The 16,600-nt window shown below is 43.3% G+C and overlaps 1 protein-coding gene across 1 annotated transcript in view; it reads left to right on the top strand.

Moving 5' to 3' along the window:
- Positions 1 to 16,600, top strand: part of TECTA (tectorin alpha) — an 82,748-nt gene that overhangs the window by 62,481 nt on the left and 3,667 nt on the right. Inside the window, exons 14-20 of the mRNA XM_004385610.2 lie at positions 1,747 to 2,033; positions 3,742 to 4,037; positions 6,650 to 6,760; positions 8,025 to 8,227; positions 9,670 to 9,833; positions 10,281 to 10,529; positions 15,028 to 15,190. Of these exons, the coding sequence (XP_004385667.1) occupies positions 1,747 to 2,033; positions 3,742 to 4,037; positions 6,650 to 6,760; positions 8,025 to 8,227; positions 9,670 to 9,833; positions 10,281 to 10,529; positions 15,028 to 15,190 (1,473 nt within the window). The remainder of the gene's footprint in view (positions 1 to 1,746; positions 2,034 to 3,741; positions 4,038 to 6,649; positions 6,761 to 8,024; positions 8,228 to 9,669; positions 9,834 to 10,280; positions 10,530 to 15,027; positions 15,191 to 16,600) is intronic.

The following is a 16,600-nucleotide window of genomic DNA, read 5'->3' as shown; positions in this document are numbered from 1 at the left end:
TGTTAGTTGCCGTCAAGTTGGGTCTGACTCATGGTGACCCAATGTACAACAGAATGAACTGTTGCTCAGTCCTGACCATCTCCACCATTTTTGGTGTGCTTGAGTCCATTGTTGCAGCCACTATTTATTATGAGCAACTTCCATCCTAGGGGCTCATCTTCCAGCACTATATTGGGCAATATTCTGTTGTGATCCTAGGGTTTTCATTGGCTAATTTTTGGAAGTAGATCACCAGATGCCTTTCTTCCTAGTCTGTCTTAATCTGGAAGTTCCACTGAAACCTGTCCACCATGGGTGACCCCGCTGATATTTAAAATACTGGTGGCATAGCTTCCAGCATCACAGCAATACAGAAGCCACCACAGTACAACAAACTGACAGATGGGTGGTGGTTGTGAATCTTACACTTGTACATAAAAAATGTGAATCTCCACTCCCACTTCACCACCTCTTATAACAATATGGCTCTCGGACTTGGATTCCTACCACCTCTTCCATTTAAAAAGACCATCTATCTGCTCTGCAGCGCTATGGACAGTGACCCTGGGCTCTTCAGTTAAAGCAGGCTGCTCAGAGCAGGTAGGATGGAGCCAGCCCCAGTGCTGTGAGCACAGCTAGGGAGGGAGGGGAGGACGAGGACATACCCGTAAACGTTTTTTGGAATTGAGTATCATCGTGTGTGTCTGCTTTCCACCACTGGCTCAGTTAATCAGGCACTGAATGTATATTTGAAGAATCATCCAATAGCTTAGTATCCAGTGTTAGGCAAAGCATTGGCAATATTTTGCAAACTTGAAGAGTCTGGATTTTAATAGTGGTTTTTTAAATTTCAACGAAAGCTGCTGCTGTTTTTGACATTCCATTTACTTTTGCAAATTGGTGCCCATGGACACAACTGCACAGGCCCGGGATACAGGAACTCGGAAGTGAAATGCCCGCCTGAGAGAGCAAAGCTGGCATTGTTGCTGAATCACATACCCCAAGCTAACCAAAATAGTAAATACAGTCATATTTTTCAAAAAGGCTTCTCCTTTTTTTGAAGAAACAAAGTAACTAATAACCTGGGAAAAAAATCCATTTCGTAAGTATAGGAAAAGCATATGATATTCTTTCCCAAGAGCTAAGGAAAAAAAAGTTACAAAGCAGGAAAATGACAAATGCAGAAAATACTGTGCCTATAGGACCTCTGGGGGAGGGGACTCCGGTTTGAACATTCTAAGCAAGAAAACAATAAACATGGAAGTGATCCCTAGATTCATCTTAACTGTATTAGACTCTCCTTAGTGTGGGTTTGGGATTTCATTTTTGGTAATTGGTTTATGCTGGGGAAAGTTTTACACAAAAATCCTGTCATTCATTGTGGGTTATTCTTTTCTACTGTTTTCTTAACTCTCAAGCTCCCCTCACCCATTCTGCCTCCATATCTTGCTTCCTTTGGGGGAACTGTGGACAGTAAGACAAGTGAATGCCCTTATACTCTAGGGCAAGGGTCAACAAACCATGGCGTACAGCCAAATCCGCTGGCTGCCTGTTGTTGTATATAAAGCTTTATTAGAGGACAGCCACGCTCATTTATTTTCATATTATCTATGGCTGCTTTCTTGCTACAAGGGCAGAACTAAGTAGTTGCCACAGAGATCAAACAGCCCACAAAGCCTAAAATATTTACTCAGGATCTTTACAGAAAAAGTTTACTGACTGCCTACTCTAGAGCAATTTACATCCTTTTTTTCCCCCCTCCAATAGGTGAATGGCACACAAGTGAATGTTCCATTTATAACTGGCTTGGCAACCAAAATCTACAGCCGCGAGGGGTTTCTGGTGATTGACACCAGCCCTGACATCCAGATCTACTACAATGGTTTCAATGTCATTAAAATCAGCATTAGTGAGAGGCTGCAGAACAAAGTGTGTGGCCTCTGTGGCAACTTCAATGGGGACTTGACCGATGACTATGTGACCTTGCGGGGGAAGCCGGTGGTGAGCAGTGTGGTGCTGGCCCAGAGCTGGAAAACCAATGGCATGCAGAAGAGGTGAGAGTGTCCAAGCCATTTACAGCACTAGGCTGGGTGGCCTAAACCCTACCGAGTGCATGGGAGGTGTTAATGAGGAATGCACTTTCCGTAGCATCTCCCTTCCTCCCTGCAAAGAGCTGAGCCAAAGGTCTTTGGAGTTTTGATGATACAAATTGGTTCATCAGAGGCCCCAGTAACTTCTTAAACTGCAGAGGAAGGAATTGGGCTTGGATAATATGACTCTAAACTTTCCTGTTGCCCAGCCCTCAGGAAAACAGAAGAGTTTGCCCAGGGTTAGAACACTGAAGCTTGACCAGCTGCCCCCGGGACATAGGCATCCCTGCTAGGGGTAGGATGAAGAATTAACTCAGGAGAAGAAGGGCTACCTTTACTCCTTAGTGCTTGGTCTTATCAGTGTCCTCCACTCTTACTGAAGGCTTGACTGTGGTTGTGGAGGTAGACATTGGTGGAAATTGGGGAAAGCCTTTTTAAAAATAGAAGTCATGGAAGTTATTATTAGGCCCATCTTTGGCCAGTGGAGATAGAATGAACTAAACCAGTTATTCCAAAGTTTTTTAATTTAGGCCCCCATAGGCCTTGGAATTATGTTAATACTTCTCTGGATCTGTGGCCATGCTTCTCCTTCCTGGTATTCCTTTGTACCGTGAGTCGTTCCCCTTGTACTAATCAGCGAAATACCCAGATGTGGAAACGATGCTCTAAACCTCCTTTGACCCTTCTGCAAGTGTAAACTGAATAAATTAGACACCCTGTGAATCATCAGACCCAGAGCTGGAAAGAACCTTGGGCAGTATCGAGTCCAATCTCTTCCTTTTCTAGATAAAACTGAGGCTACAGTAGTAAATTATTTCCCTGAGGAGGCCCAGTAAGTGGCAAAGCCAGGACTAAATTCCATGACTCCTAATTTGATGCTTTCTCTAAAATGCTGCTTATTTAGAAAAAAGATAACTTTGGATACTTAAACCATTCTGAAAAAAAAAACCAAACCAAACCCATTGCCATCGAGTCAATTCCAACTCACAGCGACACTATAGGACAGTGTAGAACTGCTCCATAGGATTTCCAAGAAGCAGCTGGTGGATTTGAACTGCCATCCTTTTGGTTAGTAGCCATAGCTCACCGTAGCTCTTAACCACTGTGCCACCAGAGCTCCTAAACCATTCTGGGGTTTCCAAAGATAAGAAAAGTTCAGTTCCTTCTGAGGAATGGTTGTTCCATCTGAACTTCCGTCCTCTCTCTTTCTTTTCCTCCCTCCCTCCCTCCTTCTTTCCTCCATCCCTTCCTTCTTTCCTTCCTTCCCAAACTATCAGTAGCTATACTCCAATTTTCTTGTGAATGTTTTATTTTTGGTTTCTGGTAGCTAAACTGGAACTAGTTTGGAAGGCTTCTGGGATTCCTTACAAATTTTTAATTGTGCCAATTATTACTATTATTATTATTAATGGTTATTATGTCAGTATCTGCCTTTTGTACAGACTTTGGCTGTTGTTATAGTTCAGTGGTATTAACAATAGAATTGACTGAGTAACTCTTTTTAAATGGATAGATTAAGTCCAGTAGCACCTGACTTTCTTAAGGTCACATAGCTAATTAGCATTGGGATCAGCGTACCTTACTAACTTCTGGGCAGCCAAACAGTAACAGAAGTGGCCTTACCGCCCACCAGAGATCTCGGCAGGTTGTTTTGCTCCACTTAGTCTGACAGACCTCTTGTCCCCAGCTGCAACGAGCTGCAGTTTTCACAGTACGCAGCCATGTGTGACAACGTGTACATCCAGATGATGCAGGGCGACGGCTACTGCCTGAAGCTCACGGACATGAAGGGCTTCTTCCAGCCCTGCTACGGGCTTCTCGACCCCCTCCCCTTCTACGAGTCCTGCTACCTGGACGGCTGCTACAACCACAAGAAGTTCCAGCTATGTGGTTCCCTGGCTGCCTACGGGGAGGCCTGCCGCTCTTTTGGGATCCTCAGCACTGAGTGGATTGAGAAGGAGAATTGCTGTAAGAATTATTTTATTTATAAGGGTTCTTTCACAGTTAAAAGGACAGTTCTTCAGGTAGCAAGCCATAGCAGAGATGTTGGTGAGGGGCATTTTCAGTGGGCCCTAACCTACCTGTATTTTCTGTCCAGTTATGGGGCTTGGAAGACAAACTCGGGAAGATAAGGTTCTCTGAGTTGGAGGAGCTCCAGTTGTGAGACTTACAAGGTAGAGGGACACAGTGTGGGATCCCTGAATGATTTCAATTCCCAAACCCAGCTCCTTTAACATGGTCAGAGCACATATCAGAAAGGGAGAGCACATGGGAAGTGGCAAGTGAAGTTGGAATTTAGCTGGCTGTATCTGCTTGGTTGAAAGGAAGCTACATTGGATTTATAAAGTGATTATTCTTAGCTGCTGTTGAGTTGGCCCTCATGGTAACCCCACGCACAACGGAATGAAATGCTGCCCAGTCCTACACCATCCCCATGATTGGTTTCGGGTCAGACTATTGTGATCCATAGGGTTTTCACCAACCGATTTCTGATTTTTGGACGTAGATCACCAGGCCTTTCTTCCTAGTCTGTCTTAGTCTGGAAGCTCCGCTGAAACCTGTTTAGAATCATAAATCACACAAAGTAATTACATATATGAAAATTAGTTGGTAAAATAAGGATCTATAGATGCTTGTATTTTTTTCTGCAGTAAGAAAATCATTTTGATGTGTATTTCCATTACTCTAGTTGTTCATTTTCTCACTTTTAATCAAACAGATGAGAAAATATACTATATTTTTATGCAAATAATGCACACCTTCTAGTTTTTTTGCCAACCACGCCCTCATAAGTGCCATTATACCAATTTTTTACATGTTGCTGTTAAAAAAAATTAGCATAGTATGCTTAACGGAAATATCTCAAGGCACCCATTATTTTCATAAAAATACAGTAAATGTATATAAACAGATATAAATTTATCATATATGTATATGTGTTGTCCATATACATAAATGGTCAGTCTGTTCCATTAATGCAGTATGACGCTATGACCAATAGAATTTGTGTATGTTCCCTACACACAACTCCAGCCCAATATGCATACAAGTACCACTGTGAAAACAGGTCCATTCCAAGACTGTAAACTTTGATAAATTTGCAGACTAACCCTGACATTTGTAGGAATATATTTAGCCCAGAACCTACAAAAATGTAATTGAGTAAAATATGCATTCAGCGATTTCAGAAACAGTTAACAAGCAAATTACTCATCTCTGTTGGAAATTAACAGAAATGCTTTGTTTGATAACTTTAATATTTTAGCCTGCTGTGTTAATAAGCAATACTTTAAATAACTTTAAAATTAACTGTTTTGAACTGTAAAAGTTGTCTTGACTTTAAATATATATATAAATCAGTTTTATCAATTTTTCTCAACTTCAAAGCTTCCCTCTGTGTAAAGGCAAGTCTTGTTTGTCAGTTGGCAGATAGACCCACACATTTGTAAATGAGCTTTTTCTTTCTGTAGGTTGTAACCTCGGCACTGTATTTCTGTAAGCCTCTTTGTTGTTAGCTGCTGTTGAGTCAGCCCCTGACTCACAGCAACCCCCATGCACAACAGGGCAAAACATTGCCAGGTCCTGTGCCATCCTTATGATCAATTGCCGGTCTGACTGTTGTGATCCATAGGGTTTTCACTGACTAGTTTTTGGAAGCAGATTGCCAGGCCTGTTTTCCTAGTCTGCCTTAGTCTGTAAGCTCCGCTGAAACCTGTTCAGCATCATAGGAAGACGCAAGCTTCCACTGACAAGTGGCTGCACATAAGCTGCATTGGCTGGGAATTGATTAGCATAAATATGAAAACCACTGAAGAGAATCACATGAAGTATTGGTGGTTCAGTGGTAGAATTCTTGCCTTCCATACAGGAGACCTGGGTTTGATTCCCAGCCAGTGCACCTCAGTGCAGCCACCACCCATCTGTCTGTCAGTGGGGGATTGTGTGTTACTATGATGCTGAACAGGTTTCAGCAGAGCTTCCAGACTAATTTGGACTAGGAAGAAAGGTCTGTCAATCATTTCCAAAAATCAGCCAGTGAAAACCCAGTGAATCCCAACAGTCCAATCTGCGGCCAATCATGGGGATGGTGCAGGACTGAGCAGCATTTTGTTCTGTTGTGCATGGGATCGCCATGCGTCGGGGGCCAACTCGATGTCAGCTGACAACAACAACATAAGGTGATGGGTGCTGGGAATAGAGAGATAAGTGACTTGGACTCTACTCTTTCTATAAAGATGTAAATGCAAGAGTTTAGTGTAGTAAGCACAGTAATTGTGGTTCATCTTGGCAGTTAAGAGTATCTGTGTATCCTGTCCTCACACATCTCCACCTGTGACCTTGGACAAGTTTCAGCTGTGAAATGGGGTTTATAATACTTAATCCCACAGAGTATCTGTGTGGGTGAAATGAGATAACACAACCAAAGTATGAAGCACAGTGCCTGGCCCATAGCAATTTGCAGCTGCAATCCTGACCATTTCTGATTTGATTAAAGTGGCAAGTCCAGACTGTAAGCAAATGCTACTGTGTGTTGGTGTGAAAATCAAGTTGTGTGTGTTTCTGTTTGTTTTCCTTTTTAGCAGGAGTGGTTGAAGATCCCTGTGTGGGGGTGGACTGTCCCAACCGAACCTGTGAGCTGGAAAACGGAGGAGAGCTGTGCGGTTGCATTGAGCCCCCTCCCTATGGAAACAGTGAGTGAGAACTACCACTTCCCACCCCAAACGGCCCAATGCAAGAGGCCAGCCGGGCATGGGAGAGTGCCAGGAGGGACTACAACACATTCCACATGGTAGTTTAGAAACCCAAATACTAGGCTTTCACAAACATTTAGGTAGAACAGGAAGGAATCCAACTACTTCAAAGTAGGCTAATGTTCATTTCCTCGTAACTACATCCTTTTCTTCAATAAATTATAACACACAAATCTGTACATGAATGGAATCCGCCAGTTCCATCTGAGGCCACATTCAACATCACAGAGATCCCGACTGATCTTTTGGACTCACTGTGAAGTAAGGTGGTTTGACACAAAATGAAACAAGTGGGAGGAGAGAGCCAGGTGCCTTCTTCAGATTCGTTTAAACCATAACTGGCCCAAAGCTTTTTGACCCTGAAAATACAACTGGAAGGTTTGAAACAAGCAGTAAGTAATGGGGACTCCAGGTCATGCTCGTAATTGTAGCTGCCTTACGGTGCCAATGGCCTTGGCTGCTGGACCAGCCCGCTGGTGATGGTCAGTCGGAAAGGGAGTTGCTTAGCTTTCCAGCTCCGCAGGCCGCCCTTACTGAACCAAGCAACTCAAAAGCAGGTGCTAAGTTTAACATTTTTAGGGAATGAAAGCCTAATTGACTAAAAGGCTCCATAGGCAGGGACGTCATGTGTTGTTCAAGGGCTTCACCTAAGCAGATAAAAATGCTTCTCTCTGTTTCTACAGCGCTTATTAACTTGTGTTTATATACTCAGAGAAAATGTCAATTGTACATCACCATGTCAAAAAGCAAGAGTTCCTGGTACTCTCCTGTGAATCGCTTGGGGTTCTTGCTGAGCTGGTTTCAGCGGGGCTTTGGGTGTGGTCTGGCCAGTGATGCTGTCACCTGGGGACACACTCTGTAGCCACAATGTGCAGGGTTAGGTTGGTAGCTTACAAAAGTATCTACTTTGGGTGGTACTACCCCAAAGTGTATGTGTGGAGGGAGGCTTGGGTTAATGAAGAAAGACAAAAGGGAATTTATTAGCATTTTCATCCTTGAAAGCCTCTTCCAATGTCCACAACGTTTCTTTTACTAAATTCATCTGCTCATTCACCGTGATCCAAGCTTCATTAGAAACGCTGCAGGCTTTGAGTAAAGACCATTAGCCTCTTCTAAGGAGAGTGGCAGTGGGCTGTCTCACCCCCATCCCCACAGCAAGACCAACTCCCACTGACATGACTTTCATCACAACTGTTCTCCACAGACTCACATGACATTATTGATGCAGAGGTGACCTGCAAGGCAGCCCAGATGGAAGTGTCCATATCTAAGTGCAAACTCTTCCAGCTCGGCTTTGAGAGGGAGGGCGTGAGGATCAATGACAGACAGTGCTCCAGCATTGAGGGAGAAGATTTCATCTCCTTCCAGATCAACAACACCAAAGGGAGTTGTGGAAACATTGTGCAGGTAAGGACACGGGGCAGGAAAGGGCACCTGACAGAGGTAGTAAGGGCTCCTGGTGTTTGCACATTTGCTGTCTGAAAAGCCACCTTCAGGGTTGTCTACTTGGAAACATGCTGTTTCTGGTTCGAAGCCCTGCTGAAAATTTGCGTTTCTAACAAGTTCCCAGGCGATGCTAATGCTGCTGCTTAGGGACCAATTCTGAGAACCACTAGTAGAGCAGTGGTTCTCAAAATTTATTATATGTAAAAATCACCTGGGGATCTTATTAAAATGTAGATTCTGCTTCAGTGTATCCAGGGTGGAAATGCAAATTTTTAACCAGAAGGGACCGATTTGAAGCCCTGCTTTGGAACATAGCAAGGCATGCATGAATTGAAAGACAGCAAGGGAATTAATCATTGGGTGCTAAATGATTGGTTGAACTGAAAGCGCATAAGTCAAGTGTCTCTTTCCTTGATTTGCTTTGTCTGCTGTCACACTTTGCCCTACATAGTCTATGTGTACATATTTTCTTCTTTAAACTACTTTAAGACAGCTCTAAACTTGGTTTTTAAAATATCTTGTCCCACTTCCAGTTCAGTTTGACAAAATTTTTGTTACCTCTTTTACGTTTCTATTGTTCTTCCAGGTAAATACAGCTGGATTCAGCTCTCTTGGTGGGTGGGGAGAGAGTCCCAGATGCCATGGAACAGTTGGCTGCAGAAGTACAGCAAGATCCCAACTACTGTTGTTGTTGTTAGGTGCCCCTGAGTTGGTTCCGACTCATAGTGGCCCTGTAGGACAGAGTAGAACTGCCCCGAGGAGCGGCTGGTGGATTTGAACTTCTGACCTTCTGGTTAGCAGCCAAGCTCTTAACCACTACACCACCAGGGCTACTCCCTACTATTAGTGTCTGATTATCGAATTTATAGGGTAGCAAAGCATCTTGCTTCTCTTCTTCTTCCTGCCCCTTCCTGCTGTCCGTCTTTTATTCATGACTGTTCATTAACACTCTTATCAGAGGGTGAAAGGAGCAAGGAGGTGAAACTTGCGTTTGTTCATTTTGAAACATGTAGGCATGTCTCTTAAAAGATTTGGTGGAGGAGCAATTCAAATTAAGGGCTGAAAAAGAAGACTTCTCTTCCCTTATGATGGTAGTACTTCATGCTGTGCCCCAGTTTGTGTTCCCACAGATGACTGGGGCTGGTTGTAGTTAGAATTCAGTGGCATATGAAATGACCCTCCATGAACATTCAAGGTTATCAGACTGAAGGGTGCTGTTGGCATCTATTGTAATACTTTTTCCCCCCAATAAGTGCTGAGACTAGCTCCATACTGATTTATACTGGCCTCTGGGTTATGTATGGAATGAAGCCATTTTTCCTCTTTCACGGCTGTGGGCTTGAAATGCAAGCCCCATACTCTCTCCCAGATTTAATGATTTCTGATCTCCCTTTGCTCCGCAGTCCAATGGCACTCATATCATGTATAAAAACACAGTCTGGATCGAAAGCGCCAACAATACTGGCAACATCATCACCAGGGACCGGACAATCAGTGTGGAATTTTCATGTGCTTATGAGCTGGATATCAAGATCTCCTTAGATTCTGTTGTGAAACCTATGCTAAGGTAAAGGATCTCATGGGTTTTGTACATTACTTTGTCTTTTCCCTGACAGGTAAGGTTAGCATAATCAAAATTGCTAGCATTTGTCTTTGAGGCACTAGGCAAAACAATAATTCGTATTTTCTGAACCTTAATGCCTTAGACCAACACTGTTTGTTCCATAGAACTTTCTATGATGATAGAAATTATATATGCACTATCCAATGTTGTAGCTACATGTGGCTGCTGAGCACTTGAAATGTGGATACTGGGGCTGAGGAATTGAATTTTTAATTTTATTAAATTTAAATATCCACATGTGGCTAATGACTATCATATTGGACAGGGCAGCCTTAGATTTTACTACTCCCTGCTTTACCTTCCCTCTGCAGTTTCAATGTAAAACATGGTAGACAGCTGAATAAATACATTTGTTTGGGTTTCCCTGCCTTATAATTATTTCCTTTTTAGTGTCATTAACCTGACAGTTCCAACCCAAGAAGGCAGCTTCACTACCAAGATGGCTCTCTACAAAAATGCCTCCTACAAACATCCTTATCGCCAGGGTGAAGTAGTGTTGACAACTCGAGATGTGCTGTATGTAGGGGTCTTTGTGGTTGGAGCTGACTCCACACATTTGATTCTAACATTGAACAAATGCTACGCCACCCCTTCCCGTGACAGCAATGATAAGCTCCGATACTTCATCATTGAAGAAGGGTGAGTAGCCTTCTATTAGAAGACAGCCTCAGAGCCTCAAGTATAATATTTGTCTACATCAATTTTTAGGGAAGGGGATGAGAACTAGTATTAACAACCTAAAATGCCAAATTCTGCATCTATTAATGCATCTAATTCTCATAACAATGTATGAAGCAGATATTATAAGCCCCATTTTATAGATGAGAAGGCTGAGGCTTCATGAGACCCAGAAACTTGCTTAAAGTCACTCAATTTAGTGGTAGCTCCCCAAGTCCAGGTGGTGTTAACTACAAGATACTTCGTTCTCAGTGTGATCAAAGAGGAGGTTCTGTCTTGCCTAATTTGAATTTCAATTGAGAGGAATGTGGATTATATGCAAATGAAATAAGGTAATGAGAATAATTAAAAGTTGGTGAACAGGACATCTATCAATATAAAAAAAGAAATTAGAATAATAACCTGTGAGTTCCATGAGCACTGGTGGCTATATGCCTAGCAGAGTCCCTGGGTGGTACAAATGGTTAAAATGCTAGACTGCTAACTGAAAGGTTTGAAGTTTGAGCCTACCCAGAGGCATCTCTGAAGACAGACCTGGAGATCTACTTCTAAAAAGTCAGCCACTGAAAACCCTATGGAGCACAATTCTACTCTGACACACATGGGGTCACCTTGAGTCAGAGTCGCCTGGATGGCAGCTGGTTTTTTTATATGCTCAGCACCTAATATATTTCCTGAAACATAGCAGTTACTCAGTAAAAATTATTGAATGAATGAATGAAAGAGAAGAAAAGACTATAGACCAAACAACAATAATAATAGTTATCTTTGGTTTCGTTAAACACTAATTATGTCAGGCAGTTTATACATATTATCACAGATTTTACAATAATTATTTTAAGAGCTTTATTGGGATATAATTTATACACAATAAAATTCACTTGCTTTAAGTATAAAATTCAGTGACTTTTATAAATTTACAGAAGAATGCAACCACCACCATAATCTAATTTTAGAACATTTCCAGCACCCCAATACAATAATTCTTAAAGTGAGTGGCTGTATTAATCAGAATTCATTCTATTATAAGTAGTAGAGACCAAGAATAACTTAAGCAAAAACAAGGCATTTAATGGTTACAAACCAAATCACAGGAGTGGATGTGCCCACTGCTATGGTGGGTAGGAAGTGTCATGGATACTGAAATTAACAGCTTCCACCTGGGGGTGCAGTAGTTAAAGTGCTTGGCTCTTAACCTAAATATCTGCGGTTCGAATCCACTAGCCACTCTGCTGGAGAAAGATGTGGCAGTTTGCTTCTGTAAAGATTTACAGCCTTGGAAACCCTGTGGGACAGCTCTACTCTGTCCTGTAGGGGTGCTATGAGTCAGAATCAACTAGACGGCAATGGATTTCTGACCTCAGCTCTTGGAATCCCTGGGTGGCACAAATCGTTAACTGCTGGACTACTAACCGAAAGGTTGGCAGTTTAAACCCACCCAGAGATGCCTTAGATGTAAAGCCTGGCGATCTGCTTCTGAAATTTCAGAACCTTGAAAACCCTATGAAGTGTGGTTCTACCCTGCACACTTGGGGTTGCCATGAGTTGGAATTGACTTGATGGTAACTAACAACAGCACCACCTGAGCTTTATGGCAGGGGAGAAGAGGAATGGGTCTCCAAAAGAAGAAGGCTGTAGTTCTGGGCAGACAAACAATAGATATCCACTGTTTTGTAGATGAAACAGGCACAGAGAGGTTAGGCACACAACTCAACCAAGACCACCCAACCAGCAAGGGGCAGAGAAAGAAAGAGTCCATTTAGGTGTCAGGACATGCTGGCTGCCTAAATGACTAAGCATGGCACATGTAACTGAGGTGTGTTGTGGAATCTTCTTCCAAAGAGCATTGGTCTTTCTGAATTGGTAAAGGGAAGGACTTGATGACTACTCAGGTGTTTACCAGCCTAGGTAGTTGGGTTAAAGTCATGGTTTGCCTTTTCTCCATGTTTCTTCCCCCGTCTTATCATATTCGTTTCCTAAAATAAAAGGGCTAAGACAGGAGCCATTATACAAATGCAAACCCAGATTATAGGGCTTATGATTCCTTTGAAGAACACCATGGCATTTAGCATTTGTTAAATGGTATTTAACAGACTTGACCCAAAGAAAGAGGGCAAGTTAGCAAGCATGTTCATAAATCTCAGCTCACTCCAGGGCCTGAATAAAGGCCTGCAAATTAAGCTATTGTTGGGTGTGAAGTGATTTCGTCTTGTGGGAGAATTTTAATTCATCAGTCTTTCCGACCTTTCGTGGAGGGACATGGTTATTGTTTTTCCAGTGAATTTATGGGAAAATTGATGCTCAATGCAGTGAGACCCTCTGTGAGAGCTGCAAAATGGGCCACTTCAGTGTTTTGGGGGATCAGTTGTTCCTCCCCAGCTGTGGGAGGGCAGAAATGGCACCAACTTCCACAGTGGTTCAGAAGTCTGCATGCCGCTTCTCTTTTTTTCATGTGCCTAGACCAGAGGAAGGGACAGGTGTTCCTTTGTTAGTGGGTAAAGCGCTCCAGTACTTGGCTTGTTTGCTCACTGTAAGGCAGGTGTCCAGGCAGCCTGTGCTCCCCGAGACCCCTTCCCTTCTTTCTCCCTCCCTCCCTCTCTCCCTTCTGCTTTTCTAATAACTAAACCTCAAGGCATCTCTCTGGGAGAGAGTTGGTGGTCTGATTAAGAGGGAAGGGCTGTGAAGGTTGAAGGACTGCTAACATTTTAGAACTCTTGGACCAATTTAGATTATCCAAATGAATAGCAATGACAAGGGAATGTGTGGCATGTAAGTTCTTGTTTCAAAGCATTTAAGAGACTATCACCTTGAAAAGCAACTTGTATTTTGCCTAGAAGACTAATTACGAAACTTAATAAGTGTGAAAATGCTGAAGGATAACTTTGGTTTTTAATATTCCTTATCACTAAGCTATTTAATCCTGTGGGTTAGGGAAATAAGAAAAAGAGACATCCTTTTTGTCTTTATCGTTTTAAAGAGCTTCTTAGCTCCAATGAGCCAACCATTGGCCATGGACAATTAATTCATTCCTTCACTCGTCAATCTGCCCAACAAAGATTTTTAAATACCTACTATGGAGCCCTGGTGGCACAGTGGTTAAGAGCTACAGCTGCAAACAAAAAGGTTGGCAGTTCGAATCCACCAACCACTCCTTGGAAACCCTATGGAGCAGTTCTGCTCTGTCCTATAGGGTCACTATGAGTTGGAATCGACGGCAATGAATTTACGTGGCATGTAGTATACCGGAGACACAGTGAGGATTACAGCTTGACTCCTGCTCTCAAGGAGCTCAACAGGGTGCTGTTGGCAAATCCAGGAAAAACCACCTGCTGCAGCCTGGACAGTACATCTTGTCATCATTGTCAGTCGCCATCAAGTTGGCTCCCACTCACAGCAACCTTATGTATAACGGAACAAAATGTTGCCCAGTTCTGCGCCATCTCCATGTTTGTTGGTATGCTTGAATACATTGTTTTGGCTATTGTGTCAATCCATCTCATTGAGGGTTTCCACCACCCGTCTGCCAGTTTTGTTGTACTGTGGTGGCTTGTGTGTTGCTTTGATGCTAGAAACTATGCCAGTGGTATTTCAGATATCAGCAGGATCACCCATGGTGGACAGGTTTCAGCACAGCTTCCAGACTAAGACTATGAAGAAAGGCCTGGTGATCTACGTCTGCAAATCAGCCAATATTATGAAAACCTTATGGACAGGGCATGACTAGGGGGCATTTATAGAGGAGGAAGAGACATAGCTGGATGTTGAAGAACGAACAGGAGTTATGCATGGGAAGAAGAGCAGATAGGCCTGTTGGTGGGAGAAGTAGTAAATGAAGACACCAGGCATGAGACTGTGACACATTTGGGGAGCTGTAAGTAGTTGAGGCAAGATATCTGCGCTTAAGGAAGGGCCGCCATTGCCAACTGGCTCAGTACCACAAGGATGAGAGGGAGTTGAGGGAAGAGACGGCCATATCAGCAATGTCAGAACAATTCCACAGCTCCCCCTATTTTTATGTGTGGGAAGATCTCCTAATAGGGCTTGAATCAGGGGACCCTCCCAAAGCTGATAATTAACTGAAGAAAGTACTGAAGAAGTGGGGACTCATCTTGTGTTTGTTAAATTGATATTAGTAAAACACAGCATTATGAGGGGGTGGAATGAGAAACTGAAGCGCTGGGAGATTGAGTGTGGTCCCTGCAAGTCATTTTGTTTTGGGGTTGCAGGTAGGATACTAATTTGAGATGGTATTTAGTGCTTTCAAAACAAACTCTGATAATATAAGGGAGTGATAATAAATGACCAAGCCATACAGTCCAGAGGTTATTTTCAAATGCAGAGGCATTTGAAACACAAGGACGTTTATAATAGTTTTATATGAAATTCCAAAATGAAGATGAGGATTAAAGTGTAAGAGGAAAAAATGCGAAGCAAATATTACACTTTTTTTTCTGAATAGGTGTCAGAATATTAAAGATAACACCATTGGCATCGAGGAGAACGGTGTCTCCCTAACCTGTCGCTTTCACGTCACCGTCTTCAAGTTCATCGGGGATTATGATGAAGTTCATCTTCACTGTGCAGTGTCACTCTGTGACTCAGAAAAATATTCCTGCAAAATAGTAAGTGAGAGTGTAAAAATTAAATTCTAACCTTAAGTTCTCACTGTTCCTGTTTTTCCCAACACAGGAATCATGAATGCCAGAATTTTTATGGTTTTAAAGCCCCCTCAGCACCTGGAAGTGACTGAATTGGAATCATTCTCAGATGCTTAGGAGTGGGAAGTCACTTCTGTGAGACAATAAGAGAGAGACTGGGGACTGTGGTGGTGCAGTGGTAGAACTCCTGCCTTGCATGCGGGAGACCCAGGTTCAATTCCAGGCCGGTGCATCCCATGTGCAGCCACCACCCATCTGTCAGTGGTGGTTTCTGTGTTGCTATCATGCTGAACAGGTTTCAGTGGTGCTTCTGGACTAAAATGGACTAGGAGGAAAGACCTGGTGATCTACTTCTGAAAATTAGCCAGTGAAAACCCTATAGATCACAACAGTCTGATCCACAACCAATCATAGGTACGGCACAGGATTGGGCAGCATTTTGTTCCATTGTGAGTGGGGTCACCATGAGTTGGGGGCCATCTTGATGGCAGCTAACAACAACAAGAGAGACAGAACATGTTGGAACAATGTCCATTTACTCCCTTTCTCTAACCCTGAAATGTCAGTTGGCCATTGGCTTAACACGAGACCAGGGTTCCTCAAATCTCAGCAGTACTGACATTTTGGACCAAATAATTATTTGTTATGGGGGTTCTGTGCATTGTAGGATGTTTAGTGGTATCTCTGGCCTCTACCCTCTAGATGACTATAAAAATAAATGGCGCCAACTGTAAAAATGGCAAGAAGGGGACCTCCTTGTCTAACTTCACAAGGGGTGGGGGAGGAGAATCAGCATCAGCCCAAAGCTGATTCCTATGAGGTGGAGGTCAGATATACCTCATCTCTCTCCAACTTTTTTACCAATTCTGATACCAGCTGTCCCTCCCATGGCACTCTCTACTTCTCTGCTGGGTTGGATAATTCATTGGAATGGCCACAAAGAACTCACAAGCCATACTTACAGTTATGGGGTTTATTAGGGAAGTAACATGTTACAATTCAGGATCAGAGATGCCTCAGGATATAGTTCTTCAATCAGGACAGCCTCTTTTCACCCATGCCTGCAGGCAGGCCTCTCTCTGGCCCTGGACCTCTTAGCCCCTTGGCCCCTTGGCCCATTGGCCTGGCCTCTGCCCTGCTCGGGCAAGTGTTACAAAGCTCTTTAGCTCCACCAGTGAGTACCCAGAGGCACCCCACTCCGCCAGCAAGCCTCCTGCCTGAAGGTACTCAGCTCTCTCACCGGGTGGGTTGACACACCCACTGTAACCGCCTCACTCCATGAGCTGGGAAGCCTACTGTGCCATCTTGTGCCAGTCTCCTGGTTCTGCTGCCACTGCTTCTCTGTCACTGCTTCTTACCATCTTGTGCTGTCTC

This window comes from Trichechus manatus, unplaced genomic scaffold (genome assembly GCF_000243295.1).
Source record: "Trichechus manatus latirostris isolate Lorelei unplaced genomic scaffold, TriManLat1.0 scaffold00143, whole genome shotgun sequence".
Taxonomy (NCBI): domain Eukaryota; kingdom Metazoa; phylum Chordata; class Mammalia; order Sirenia; family Trichechidae; genus Trichechus; species Trichechus manatus.
The sequence above is the reverse complement of the archived record's forward strand: the minus strand, read 5'-3'. Positions and strand labels throughout refer to the sequence as shown.